Source organism: Magallana gigas, chromosome 3 (genome assembly GCF_963853765.1).
Source record: "Magallana gigas chromosome 3, xbMagGiga1.1, whole genome shotgun sequence".
NCBI lineage: Eukaryota > Metazoa > Mollusca > Bivalvia > Ostreida > Ostreidae > Magallana > Magallana gigas.
The window spans coordinates 421,392-436,703 of NC_088855.1; the positions used below are offsets into that span (position 1 = coordinate 421,392).

The 15,312-nt window shown below is 31.5% G+C and overlaps 1 protein-coding gene across 1 annotated transcript; it reads left to right on the forward strand.

Annotated features, from left to right (window-relative positions):
- Window positions 1-1,854: 1,854 nt before the first annotated feature.
- LOC105330805 (microfibril-associated glycoprotein 4-like) lies at window positions 1,855-14,524 on the forward strand. Its single transcript, XM_066077950.1, has 4 exons — window positions 1,855-1,972; window positions 9,403-10,135; window positions 10,391-10,519; window positions 12,334-14,524. The coding sequence occupies exons 2-4, from the start codon at window positions 10,109-10,111 to the stop codon at window positions 12,424-12,426; spliced, it is 249 nt and encodes an 82-aa protein (XP_065934022.1). The 5' UTR covers window positions 1,855-1,972; window positions 9,403-10,108; the 3' UTR covers window positions 12,427-14,524.
- The last annotated feature ends 788 nt before the right edge of the window (window positions 14,525-15,312 follow it).

Consider the following 15,312-nt stretch of genomic DNA (forward strand, 5'->3'; position numbering starts at 1 on the left):
CCACAGTCTTTGGCGTATTTAATGTTTAATGTAAGTCTGAAATTCCCGTTTTTATTTAGTCTGATAGAGATGTTTGTTATCAATTTGTCTCTGTTACGAATTTCATTGATTAAAGGTCCTTGATTTCAGTGTCAATGATCACTTTGTTTTGGTTTCCCGCCTTAAAATGGCGTATTCTGATATTCATTTGAGTAAACATTTAATAATTCTAAACTGACGATTTCTAGTTATGACACTACGTGATTTGTGTCTTTATCAGTTTGTGGGGTGTTGTATTTTCCTTTTGTAACCCTGGAATTTCATTAGAAAAATGTTCAAGGCTCTAGGTCTAGTTGTAGGATATTTGTTCCTGGTATATCCGATTTGGAAACTGGTCTGTTGCTGCAACCTAACCTTCGACCCAACCTTATTTGCCTAAATGATCTCTTTGGCCGTTTTTCCAAGTTCATCCATCCCGTTAAACAGTTTGTTGTTGGCGAGATAGTCATTTGAACAAAGCACCCACAATTCAGCGTTTGTTAGGATTGGATGATGAATTGTTGACCTTTGTGAGATAGGTCACAGTAGACTTAAGTCATTAATTGGAGACCGTCCATTGCCAGGGTTGTTGGGTCCTTCCAGACGGCTCATCTCATTTTTGTTTCGAATTTACTAGAAGATTGTGCCAAGATTGCCTTGGCTATCAGAGCTTGAGTATGATGACGTTTTACGTCTTGGTTTCGTCTTCGGTTCATATCTAAACTAAACGTTTCAATCATTTACTTTTTTTATCCCGATAGCTTACGCTTAACATCAATAAGAAATATGATAGTAGTAAATATTTCATGTTGCAACAAATGTAATCATAATATGCATAGCTTAAGTAAAAAAAAACAAAAATTCGAAATATTATCTCAATAATAAAATACATAAAAATCGATAGCAGTTCACTTTCTTTTCATAAACAAATTTGTTTTTACATACCATTTAATTTTATTAATGTTAAAGTCACATGCATTGGAAGTTAATGAACAGAATAAAATTGCTGATCGTAGCGCATTGTTATATTTGAAATTCGACGGAGGCAATGAGACGGTGATAGTTTTATTAAACCCTTAAACTGGGTGTTTAAAAGATCATAAGCAGCTGAATATCAATATCTTGATATGCATTATATTTTAAGCAAAGAATGTTGTAAACAAAATCAAGAATTTGGAAATACATAACATCTTTTTCTGATTTTACGCTCTCGATTGTTTTCGTGTTTTACATGCCCAATGTATGGAATGTTCAGGTTATTTAAAGCAATTTGATAATAATTACGAATACATTTTTCTTGTTAAATGAAATCTAAAACTGTTTTTGAAATAAAATTGGCGTTATCCTGCTTTTCTACCCTGCATCGTTTTATATGATGGAGTCAATAATCTCACTAACTCAGTCGATTGATGGACTTTCTTAAAGCTTTAGATTATCTGATCTTATTAAATTAGTTCCCTAATCTTATTTAAACCTCTGAATATGTTTTGAGCTGTTTTGGTCTATTTTTGCATTATTGTTTTAACAAATTACTGGCCATTAGGTAAATCCTTGCGCATCGTATATATTGACGCGTGCTTGATTAGACAGAATGATTATACATGCATCTATTTTACGATCAAACATACGTTCTAGGTCGGGTACTTTGCTTTAGTTAAGCACGGACATGATTTTTACCATCGTATGAAATTTAAAAGCCATTTCACTCTATCCCATACAATTTTGACGACATTGAATGGATAGCTTATCGCTGGATTACTCCAAGCAATACAGAGGCAATTTTTATGGTTGACCTACCTTTAAATATCTATATGTTAATCAAAAGGGCATTGCACATTTTATATATGCTGATGTCAGTCAGTATAAAAGGTATTTACTTGGAATTCATTACTATACGGTAACAACCCGCTTCTGGATGCAGATTAGGAATATAACGTGCATCTTAACCTTAAATGTAAGTAAGTTCATAACTTGAAACAATGAAGAGTATGGGTGTCGTAAATATTTTGAGTTTAAACTTTACCATGTTTGTAACAGTTTTTTGCTCTAACATTGTTTTTTGAATTATTTTGATTGGATGGAGGGATTGCTTGAGGAATTGCCAACAAGGAAAACAAATAGTTTCACTTTTACTCTATCAAAAGTTTTTGGGACATTTAATTACCTCGTTATTCCTTACTATGTTTTCGTTTAAAGTATGTAGCTTATAATATACTTTATTTCGTTTAAACCTGTTAAAACATGTATCAAAATAACGTTTCGATACAATTTTTAGATAGGAAATTATTGAATCAACTGTTGATAAACTCCAAGTCTTGTAAGATTTCGTTGGCCATTCTAGGGCAAATAAAATATAAACGATTTCTGACGAGAAAATAAAAAAAAAATACTTTTTTAAAACACAAGTCATGAAATTTGTTATCGTTGCTTTTCATCAAAACTTAAATCAATATGAATCTAGAAATAGCACTTTTATTGTGGATCGAACATTTTAAGTTTTTATTGTGGATCGAAAATTTTATGTTTTTTTTTTTACCCCCGCTCCGAAGAGGAGGGTATATCCTTGTCTGTCGGTCTGGCCGTCCGTCCGTATGTTCGTCCATTCGTAACACATTTCTGTCGCATTTTTTCAGCAACTATTAACTGCAAAGGCTTGAAATCTAAAAAACACTCTTTGTTTAGGCTTGCCATTTGGTGGGATTTATTTTTGTACACCCCAGAGGTCACCTTTCTGGTAACTTCCTGGTTCCTTTCTCAGTAATTATTAATCGCAAATGCATAAAATTTTAACGCTTTTGTAGGAGCTAATGATTAACCTTATCATGTTTAAATCCGTTTAAACACTTTCATTGGTAATATTTAAATGCATTAAAAAAACGATTGTCGGATACAAATTGTTGATGATATTTCTACCAGGTTGAGTTTAGTTGTCTGTTGTTAGCAGATAAAACATAATGATAAGATTTTTTTTACCAGAGATATAAAACTTTTTAAAACAATTGATGAAAAAGTTAAGAGGAAAGCATTCCTTATACAACATTTCTTTATTTTAGTCGATACGATTTTAGACATAATATGTTATGCCATTAGAGTCTTGAAATTTGCAAGAACAAATACCGCACGGCTCACTTAAATGTTCTTTTCTAAACAAGAAGTTATTATGGTTCTTATGAACTAGTATATCATTTTTGTCTCTCTTGAATGACATTATAAGTGTATTTGAAACGCAAATTTTAGGCGAATGGAATTCTCAAGAATTTTATGAGATTCTTTAATATATATGAATGTCTGGTAGTCTTATCGAATAGTTCAACACTAACTGAACATGGCTGCAGTCTTTTCTTTCTGATGTACATTAAATCGGACAGGTTGATTTTGGCTACCTTTAAAAGTTGGTTTTCTATTTCTTTGGTAGAATATCCACATTTGCGTGAATTGTTTTTTTTTTTTTTTTCCTGTTGTTTGTAATATCTCAGATTTGTTGAGCATATTTGGCGTGCTCGCATACCCGATCCAAAGGAAATGGATTATATTTGTAGATTCAGAATTATTGAATTTTTTGTTGATGTATATAAAATGTTTGTCATTGGGTTTACCTTAGAGGTATATAGAAAGGAATCCTTCTTCAAAAGTAATATTTATATCTACAAACTCTTGATAGTTTTTTAAAGGGTAGGTAAAATCTGAATACTCGCATGTATATCAATGACGGTTTTGTCCCTACCAGATTCCAACCACGTCATCGATATATCTATATAAAAATGGGTTGTTTCTCACAATTTTCAAAAAGAATTCGTTTCCAAGTTGAACCCAATTATACGCATGCATAGTTTCTGTCAAGTTTGGGCCCAATAGCAATTGCTTCTTTTTGAATAATTATATAGTTTGTTGCTAACACTAAATTTCTATTGGCCAGGACAGAATCGATCAATACTAAAATATTATTTGTGTCCCGTTCTTTCTTTTGTTATTGATTTAAAACTTTTTCAGCTACATCCCGATCTTCTTGTCGGGATACACTGGGAAACAGCGCGTTGACGTCCATGTAAAATGATATTGAGGAATTTGATAATGGTTGATTTACGGTTAATAGTTTTCTGAAGAAATATGTACAGTCTTGTACAAAACTTTTTATCGATCGGTTTGCGTCGTCAAGTTGCGATTTTGCATACTCTGCATACTTATCTATGGGATGTTGACGGTCATTTAGTATCGTTCTAAACTGATGGTTTCTTATGAATTTTTGGATAAACCTGTTGTTTTCGCGGAATATTTCTGTAAATATAAGCTTCTGTCGTTACCCCTACCTGATGGGTCCTTTTATTTGCATAGTTTTTACGAGCTTCTTAATTTTGATAAAGGTCTTAGGCAATTATTTTCAAAAACTAAATTCCCCTAGATAAGGATGCATTTGCTAAGTTTAGTAAAATAAGTTTTGGTGTATCATGTGCAATTGCAAAGATAAATGTGTAATAAGACAAAATGTGTTGTTATAGAATACTAAAAGATATGGCATGAATTATAGAAGTACTATTTATATACATGTATAGATTTAAATCATTTTTATGAATACCTGTTCTTCAAAAGCATACCCTCTGCATCAGTTGGGTATCAGTACCTATTCTACAGCATTGTCAGCATTTCTGATCCTTCATACAGCATTCGCAGTTGGCATTATCATTTATTAGCATTTTCAGCTGTTTTTTATCCTTTTGATTGGTAAGTTGTTAAAGGCTGACCTATTGTGTCGTCAACAAACTTTCCATTCACAAAGCCAATCCGTTTCAAGCAAATGTCTGTTAAAAATGATACTTTAATAACAAGTTGCTACACATGTATTTGGAAACAGAAATCCTTTATTTTAAATACTGTTAGCCAACTTTTATTCGCGTGCAAGAATTTTCCCCGGGGTTAGCGAGAGCCTTGTCGTCGCAAATATTTCTCGCCACGAACCAATCCTTTGTCTATAGTTTTTATAACAATACAGGTCTGGATAAGGCTTGATCACGAACATTAGTAGCGAACCAGTTTATCGACAGTTAATCGCAAAATAAAGCCGTCGCAAATAAAAATTGGTTTACAGTAATATATACTATAGCTAAAAAACCTTATATTACAAAAACACCCAAGCATTAAAAAAATTATGAATTCAAGTCATTTTATTAAGTGAATACAAAATGATTTATAAAGCACATTTGACATCATAAACGGTCAAAAATGTTTTAGCATAACACAGTTTTGATAAAAGATTTCTCTTATGTCTGACTCAACATAAGGTAGTCAAACAGACAATGTAAGGACCAACGACCAATCAGAATACACTAGACGTACAGGTGTGGCCAATCAGAAATACTACACCCATCGTCAGACAGACATATAGACGATGTTAGGATCTATGACTAATTTTGACACACGACACATATCGTCAGACATAAACTTCATCTCTCCTTACGTTGTTGATGACGGCTTTGGTCAGATACCGTGACATGCCATGTTTGACGTCTAGCGGTGATTTGTAGAACATCTTGCTCTTATGAACTTCCCCTTTACCGAAGTCATAATTAGCAAAAAGCCTCCAATATAGTTTGTAAAATTATACTTTCACCTAAAATATAACACAAAGATTCAAATCTTAAGTAATTGTGTTTATTTGGGTAGACAATATTGTTACAAAAATGTGTCTTGCGGATTTCATTAATGGAACCTACAATCAACAGGATTACTTACAATTATCATGATAATCAACAACTACAGTCATCATGTCAATCATTTAATAATCATGCTAGCCTATGATCGTTATGGTTTCAGTATATTGATATATGACAGCAATAAAAAAGTTTTTATTTATATACCCAACATAACTAAATACATTAGAATTCAATATAAAAATATAGAGAGTACAGTCAATGAAAACAACACACAAATAAGGAAGAAGACCCCAATAAAAAGGAAGCACGCATCTCAAGAAAAAAGAGAACAGTTTCCCGTACGTTTATGTCACTTCTAATTGATTTAAAGAGACCAGGAATCATAACTTTTCAATAGATTTTTATGCAAAAAATTGTAACTTAAATCAAAATATTCCTGTTGGTTTTTTCACGACGATCGGATTGATTTAGCACACTGATGTTTAAAAAAACAAATAAGAGGTAGGTAACTTCACTGTCTAGAGTTAATTTGGTTTTGTTTTTAAATATATCCAACGATGGCTGTAAGACATTCCAAGCTTGGTATATAGTCTTATATTGTTGAAAAATTAAATATTTTAAATCAAAAATATATTCCGAAAAAGTTTTAAATCTCGATAAATCTATAATTCACTAAGATATATATATATATATATATATATATATATATATATATATATATATATATATATATATATATATATATATATATATATATATATTTACTTTATTAAGACCGCAGTTGTCACATTTGGTCGCAACTATAGAAGTTCACTGGTTTGATCCAGACACTGGTTTATGTCTCCGAGATTACAAAATAAGTACTTAATTCCATGATCCCGAAGTTTTCCGGTCAATTTTTTCTTTGATACGTCGATCAATAGAAAAATTATTATCTTCATTTCTTATCATTTAATAAAACATTTTCAAATCATAAAATGTGAAGTGTCATTGATCAAAAATGTAAATAATGTAAACGATGCGGCGCGTGTGAATACAAAACAACAACAGCAACAATATTCAAAATGGATGCGCCTTCACCTGATGCAGAACTATTGAGCTGAATTTAATGGATTAAACTCAAACAGTGAGTTTAAATCTGAATCGGCTGAATTGAAAACGAAAGGAAAATACATGCGAAAGCTTGTGATGTTGTTCAATTTGCAGAAAGGTTCGTCAAAGCTGGTTTTCATGTGAGATAGCTGGAATATGCATCTGGGAATAACCATGCCAGAAGAGGCGATCGTGGACGAAAATAGTTTATATGTCGACAAAAAAGAGTATGTATAAGCGACTTTTGTAAACGTTAGGTAAATAGATAGTCAGTGATGCACTTAAATGGATACCTGCCGCTTGGAATGCGCTGAAGGAGTTGATGCACTACTCTCACAATAGCTTTGCTTTACGATGCTTATTCTGTTGACTATGTACGTATGTAAATTTAAAACTCATCGTTACCAAATTTGAACAGAGTGTTACCGTGAAAGTGTATAGGCCTATATGTTCGTTAAAACTATTCCTGGAAAATGAACAGCCAGCTTCACAGTAAATGTTGATTGATCTCAAGCAGACGAAATCGTTAGAAGACGCTTAATTTACTATTTAGTGAATTAAATAATGTCTATTGAATATATTTGAAGGTTATAGTTTTAATTTTTTATATTTTTTAAGTTGTATTTTGTTTGCTGATAATTAAACAGACACAACTTTACACTTTGTTGACAGTGTTTCTTTTGGAAACCCCCGCTCTATAAATAGTGTTAAATCAGAACATATGAGAAAAGAAGATCCGGCTAAAATTTTATTGATGCAAGTATCAAAGAAATTTTTCGGCCAATCAGAAGCGCCGATATTTCATCAAACAAATAAATATTAAATGATATTAATTTTATTTGTCAATGTCCTTTCTTTTATAAGTGTGTTCTGACGTCTTCCAAAAATTATCTTGATTCATAATCATACATATATAATTTATTTCTTGTTGTAACGCGCTTTGTGATTGGCTAAAAAAATTATGTTATATCGTATAAAGAATGTTGCCTACGTCATAGTAAGACTAACGTCAAAAACGTATCAATACGCCTGACGTTACGTTTGAATTTTGTACAAAATTTACGTCATTTTAAAGGTAAAATGATCGTTTTTATCTACAATGAAGAGTGAAAAAATTAAATTATAAGCAACGAATTCAATAGTTATTAGTTTTACACGATATGAAATGGTTGAAACAGTTTACACTTTTTTTTTATAAACCGCTTCGCGGTTTATAAAGCGTAAACTGCCCCAAACCATTTTATATCGTATAAAACAAATTAATATTGAATTCATTCCTAAAATAAAAATTTGAATTAATCTTGTTGGGTTTGTTTTTGCTAAATTGAAATACTTTTAAATCCTTTGTATGATGATTGTATAGTCAAAATATTAGAATTTAAAAGCGAGTATCTTTCGTTGTTTACGAGCTACCCTAACTCCCCTACCACTCCCTTAAAATGGCTCTACATTAATTTTTTTAATTGAAAAATGAAAGGAAAAATCATTAACGTGTCCTCTTTTATTTTATTTTCTAATTAAAAGACCATAATTTATGATTATCTTTAGTTTTGGTAATGTATATGTAAAATTATAAGTGGTCGATATATATATATATATATATATATATATATATATATATATATATATATATATATATATATATATATATATATATATATATATATATATATATATATATATAATTCTCTTTCAAATTATAAAGAATGAATAAAGTCGAAGAATATATTACCTTTTTAGTATTTGAGAAAAGAAACTGTCAGAATAAGTCATAATTCCAGATTTAGTGTACAGGGCAATTCCTATTGCATTACTTCAGTTGGATGGCCGATACTTTATTATTTTGAGCTTTAAATCTATTTCTAATTTGCAAATATTTTTTGCAAATTTATTCTATAAATTTGATAATTTATCAGAAAACTAAACGTGTCAAAATGTTAATAGGAATCAGAATGCCTGAAAAGGGGGTAAGTCATATAAAAGTATTTACCTTGCAACGAAGAAAGTAGCCCTGAAAATAATATATGTTGTACAAGATATCTGAATGTTTATATGTTTAAGAATGAAAAGAAAAAAATTCAATCACGCAAATTCTCTAACTGCGTCATCCTTATTCATTGTCCATTATCTTCGTCGAAGACCAAATTTCATTCAATGTTTAGATAACAAAGAGATTATGTATGTCCGTTCTAATTTATTACCATTTATAATGTAACTATGTCTTTTCATAAACAAAAGATCGGGCTAGGTATATAATGAATAGAGTATCTAATAAATAGAGAATGTAATAAAGTGGGAATGTAATAAATTGAAGTACACGAAGTTTTTGTTATTAAATATCGTTACGAGCTATTTCCTTTTAAACTGCATTCAAAATTCGATCTTGTGACAAATTTAAATAATAGTCTCAAAAAAATCCTTAATCAACACTCTTGAACAGCATTTCATAATCATTTGAGTAAGGGTTCAATTAAATTGCAAACTGATTTGATAATAAAATGCATTAGGTTTTTTTGATTTACGATATTTTGGGCAATATTTATTTGTCATTTACAGAGGTAAACTTAAGCTTAATCACAGAAACAATTGCTTGTGACATTCTAGAACAGCTTAACTCAAACAATGTGCAACACTTTTTTTTCAGTTTTGACGAAATAGGATTTTACGACTGGAATTCCATACACCAACCAGTATTAAAGACTTCATATAGATAGGAATAATATTTGAAGCAGATCTGACCAATTCTAACAAACCGGTGATGGGGTGATTTCTTGGAATTCTGATATTGACTTTATTGCTTGTATCAATAAATGGGCAGGCGTTGTTTGATGAAATGGGAGACAGGCAGAGATCTGCAGACTTCGCGTTACACTTCATAAGAACCGAGCTACAGCAATTTAGTCAAGGTATTGAAACGATTGTGACAAAACAACTCGAGAAAGTCGAAAATATCGAGGAAAAGATCAACAATATAATAGCGACACAGGGCAACGAAAGTCTCTCTACTATTCATACCGAGCAGAGACTCTTGAGGCAGGAAATGGTGTCTCTTTCGACCAGAGTTGATACTCTGTTGAACAATAGTGAACCCAATAATTTGATGAAAACCGAGAACGTTCCTTGACGATATAAGAAATGCTAGCTTGTATGTGGTCGAACAACTTTCTTCAGGAGAAGCTATTGATATGCTTAGAAATGTGGAAAGGATAAGCCAATTTCTTTCAAAGGTACATTACATAAACGGTTCTTATTGCGCGGGCATTTTGGAGAAATATCCAAACACCAGATGGAGGAACGGCGTGTATAATGTTACAGCTTCGTCAAATAGATCATAGGCCGTGTTCTGCGATATGACCACTGACAACGGAGGGTGGACGGTAAGGTCTCTCTCTCTCTCTCTCTCTCTCTCTCTCTCTCTCTCTCTCTCTCTCTCTCTCTCTCTCTCTCTCTCTCTCTCTCTCTCTCTCTCTGAGTTACATGTGTGTCTCTTTGATAAAAGAAATAGCTTTTTCCAAAGATTAATTCATTTTAAGTCAGTTCAATAATGCAGTCATTGTTTATGCAATAAATTTTTTTTGATTGGTGCTTTTGAAAAATATATGTTTGTATTGTGTTGTCGTAATTCGGAACAGGTGATTCAGCGGAGAGTAAATGGTTTGGTGGACTTTTACCGCAACTGGACGGAATACAAGAACGGATTTGGATATGCTGATCACGAGTATTGGATAGGTTTAAATTCTCTTTTTTTCAAGCTTTTTAAGGTACATTTGAATAGAAAATTACAAAACTGTTTACCTTCAAATTTTTTTAAATACACTAAAATAGAACATTGTTGCGAAATAAGGGCACTGCTATGATGTTGGTTTTTTTTTTTTTTGGTGCAGTGCAATTGCATTTGTGGTAGTACATGTAGCACTGCCATTGGTTATATTGAAAGTGATCTGTCGGCGTGTAAACATAAAAAAGCGGACGGAACTCATCCATTTGTCATACTGAGCACCATTTTATTAGCAAATAAATAAACACTTTTGGTTTAAAAAAAAAGAGTGAAGTATACCGATGTGTGAAAATAGAATGCAGAGAGAATTTTTTCGATTTGCCATGCTGATCCTCACTTTATTCTGTTTCTCATATAGGAGACTTTCTTTCAAAAATATTAAAAGGCATTATTTTGAATCCGTTTTGCGACTGAAAGGAACTATATATATCTTTCTTAACATTAAATAAAGGTCTACTTGGTAGCTGTTATAAATATATTGAATGATGAACGAAATTATTTTGACAAGAATTAGCAAACACACATTTTCAATTACATTAAGTAATACGGTAGCTATCATTAGACATTGAATTTCTTTCCTAAGCGATTATTGTAATTAGCTAGATTTTCAAAAATATGCAGCATTGTTGCAACCACTATTGAAATAAAACCACTATTGAAATAAATTATTTCAATAGTAGTTGGGAATGTATTTCATTAGAAAAATCACCTTGCAACCACTATTGAAATAAAACCACTATTGAAATAAATTATTTCAATAGTGGTTGGGGACGTATTTCATTAGAAAAATCACTTTGCAACCACTATTGAAATACAACCACTATTGAAGTAATGTTTTAATAGAGGTTGGGGATGTACATGTATTTTATGATAAGAACTACTTTACAGACACCATTAAAGTTCAACTACTATTAATTTTTGTTTAATTGTAGATGGGAATGAATTACTTATAATCATAACTATGTAATCACTGTTACACATTTGGAAAGAAAGAAGTTGTATATCATATTTGCAAACTATTTTGAAATGCAAGAAATCTAACGAATAATATCAAATAGACAATTATGGTACAATTTTCACTGCTGTGTAGAAGTAAATAACCAATGCTCGCAGATAAACATGCATATACATTTGTTTTTATTTAACAAACAATTCAAATACACAATTAAGGTACTAAAGACTTGCATATTTTATGGTAATTGTAATCAAGACTATGTGTAAATGTACTTAATTTAGGATTGTCACTGTTGTGCAGAAATAACCAATCTTCACAGATTAACATATAGAATTGTTTTCATATTTTTCTTTACCTTTCTCTTTATATAGATAAATCATGTTTTATGGAAATTGTAAATTATTTGTACTAGAAGACAACGTTGTAAATTGCCAGAACTTCTATTCAAAACCCCTGCATATTAACATTTTACACCTTGTGCAACTCCTCTTTCAGCAGGTATTAATGTCTTTTGTCAAGATATTAGAAAGGAAATCAACCCCTATGTTTTTTCTCCCTTTGGATTGATCTTTCCTATTATTTGTTTACTCGAGCAGCAAAAGGTCATGTGTACGATAATAGTTCCTATAATGGAACCCTTACCTATATGGTGGCCAAAGTTGTTAGCTAATTCTATAGGGTCATTTTGTATTGATGTAAACGGTGAAAAAGAAATAGTTAAGATTCCATCTAAGAACGGTTTTGTGTTGGATAATTTAGGTTTGAGGTGGCCGTTGTTTGCTTTTATGGTTTTATTTGTGTGACTTATTTGAAGTTATTTCTACATCTGGTTTTTATTGCAGGATAATCCAGGACAAATTGAGATTGACTGGGACATAATAGATAGGAGGCTTTTGGAACTGGACGGGAATATTGATACTGATCTGATCCTCTAATCAACATGCTAGGATGTTTTGATTCTGTATAAAAAATTCTGAGCTGTTCTTACCTTGTATACAACACACTTAACTGTTCTGATCCTTAATCAATATTCTCAGATGTCATGATCCCTTATAAAACATTATCAGCTGTTTTGATTCTTTGATTCCTAATACAGCAATCGCAGCTAATATGATCCTGTATAAAGCACACTCAGCTGTTCTGATCCTTTATAAAGCATTCTTAGCTGTTTTTGGTCCTTTATAAAGCATTTCAACATGGATTGTAAAGATTTGAATTAAGAATTACCTCGGTTTGTTTTTGAAATATAAGCGATAGCCCTCGTTAAAATGGATGTCTTGTCATTTTTTTTCGAGGGGGGGGGGGGGAGGCGGAAATGCACTTATTATTTCAAATTCAGGAGAAACTGAAACGCAAATAATTACCTTTCGAACCTGTGTCTTTGTGTTGCTTAGTTTCCTTTCCATCTTTTTTTAGCACAAAGATTAATTAGGGCAAGGAAACGTGAATCAACGGTAATGATTGTGATAGTTTTGTAAAAGGACAAAACAGGTAAAAACTCGGTGATAGTCCTAGGTACCAGTGAATTTACTTCTTTATATTCGTAATACGTTGTATCTATTTAACGAATTTGTAATAATTATTTTAGCGAATTCGGTATATACCTGTTTTTTCACATGACTACCATTTGTGCTTATGGTTGCATGAAATATGCCTTGGTAACCTATAATAATTAAATTGTAAATTTAAGGATTTCTGAGAGAATAATCAATAGCTTCATTGGTAAGGCTTTTTTTAAAACTATGAAACACTTCGATATAAAACTAGTTTTACTGAAAAGGTACGGTTATTCTTGTTTTCACTCACTGAGCAAGTGTATTCAAAACTTGCCGTACACTGTATATATCATCAACAAGGTTAGCATTTAAAAAAAGGAAATAAAGTCAGCCAGCGGAATATTTATTTTAGATCAAAAGTGAATATACAACCTATAAAAATTCAAGATATATAATATCCAGAACGATAATATTTGCGGGTGTACATTGAGTTTGCACGCTTTACTTTTATAACTGTAGGGTAGGAGACAGGCGTGCAGCGTTACAATGTATAACTGCACACCAACTTTAATTATTTATAATTAGACTTTTAAAATTGCAAAGGTTTCTGAATTTTAAACCACACATCCTCTCAAATTCGAGGAATGTATTTATGTGGACTCCGGAACCCAGGGACAGTCAGTTTCATAACTTCGAATTTCATAAACGTGGGCTGACTAATCAGTTAATATACATTACAAACTTCTCTCTTCACATTGATTGAAATGGTGTGGTCAGGATCTCATGTATATGATGCATTTTCATGAAACTGGTTTTTTTTTCTTTCTGTATAATTATGATTTAAAAATATTAACAATTAACAATGATTTGGAAAAAAAGTAGCATTGAGGCTGGCTTAGTAGTTTCCAGTACTTTGAGTACTTTGATTATTACACATAATTAATAATTAATATAGTTTTACATTACTGAATATCGGAATGATAATGCTTCGAGTATCACCTGAATTAAGAATTATAATTAAGACATGAAAAACCTGATTTTAATTTATAAAAGAACTGTTCTTCCATCATGTTTTCAATGCTAGGTTTTCCTGCACTCATGCGCAGTAATAAATGAATGGCGGACCACAATATATTTATCAGACGTGTAGCAAAGTTTAGAGACAAATAACTAAAGACAGAACATGTTTTATGGGCCAAGAATTTGTGAAACGTCTAATTATAAGAAGCATAATGTTTATTTTTACTCAAACTCATGTAAAAAAAAAAAAAAGAACACGCCACAAATACCTTTAAGATATCTAGTTTACAGACATTTTGAATTATCTAGAAAGAGAAAATGTGCGAGTATTACACTTATTCCATAATGTTATGAATGGACCAGTGTGGAATGTAGATTTTTCTGTCACAAATCTTCTTATAGTGTCTGTTTCTTTATAGTCAATATCCATCCACTAGACTAAGTATAAGGAAAGGGCGTATTTTCGAAAACCTGATATTTGTTTTTTCTGGCATGGGAACACGTTTAGTCTAGAAAATGTTAGCGTTATTTGATAAAAAAAAAAAGAAGTAAAATAAAAATATAAAACCATTAAACAAACTATTAAACAAAACAAAACGACTACCCCCCCCCACCCCCCCCCCAAAAAAAAACCCACCCTACCCCCTAAGAACCGATTAAAAATTCAGAAAAAAACTAGAGTAGTTAAACAATACAAGTGCTAATGTCATATGAAGCCCTGACAGTTTGACAAGACACATATAGCCACCACTCTAAGATAGATAACTCCAGCAGAAAAAAAATTAATCACCAAAGCAACCGACTATCAACCTTTTCGTTTGAAAAAAGGCGTTTCTGACAAGCAAAAATTGACACATATTTTTTTTAAAAGACCTGAGAAATTGCGATTGATAAACATACACTTTAGTTTCGTTGGTTTTAACATTTTACGTTTTTTTTTTCTAAACAGCTGAATTCGTTTCGAGTTCCAAAAACTGAACTGCTGGCTGTAAGCGAATGTATTAATTTGTGAATGTTATCGATATAAATAAAAATTTGAAAGATGGATCGAATACAATTGTATTATTCTCTAAGAGACCCTGTAATGTATTGTCCTTTACAAATATTTAGATAAATAAAAAAGTAATAATTTGCGCAAGAAAAGTTCGATTATTGAGAATCAAAAGTACATAACAGTTTTGTTATGTCAAATTCTGGACAGTATGCTTACATGTAATATGAATATCTCATTCATTGCAGTTCACGTGTTTGAATTCCTGAAAGAAATAAGAAAAAAGTGGGTTATAAAATTTAAATTCTATTGAG

Excerpts from the sequence above, each read along its gene's own strand:
- LOC105330805 (XM_066077950.1), top strand. The coding sequence starts at position 10,109 with ATGACCACTGACAACGGAGGGTGGACG. Across the intron at positions 10,136-10,390 it reads CTGACAACGGAGGGTGGACG|GTGATTCAGCGGAGAGTAAA; the intron begins GTAAGGTCTCTC and ends AATTCGGAACAG. Across the intron at positions 10,520-12,333 it reads TTTTTTTCAAGCTTTTTAAG|GATAATCCAGGACAAATTGA; the intron begins GTACATTTGAAT and ends TTTTTATTGCAG.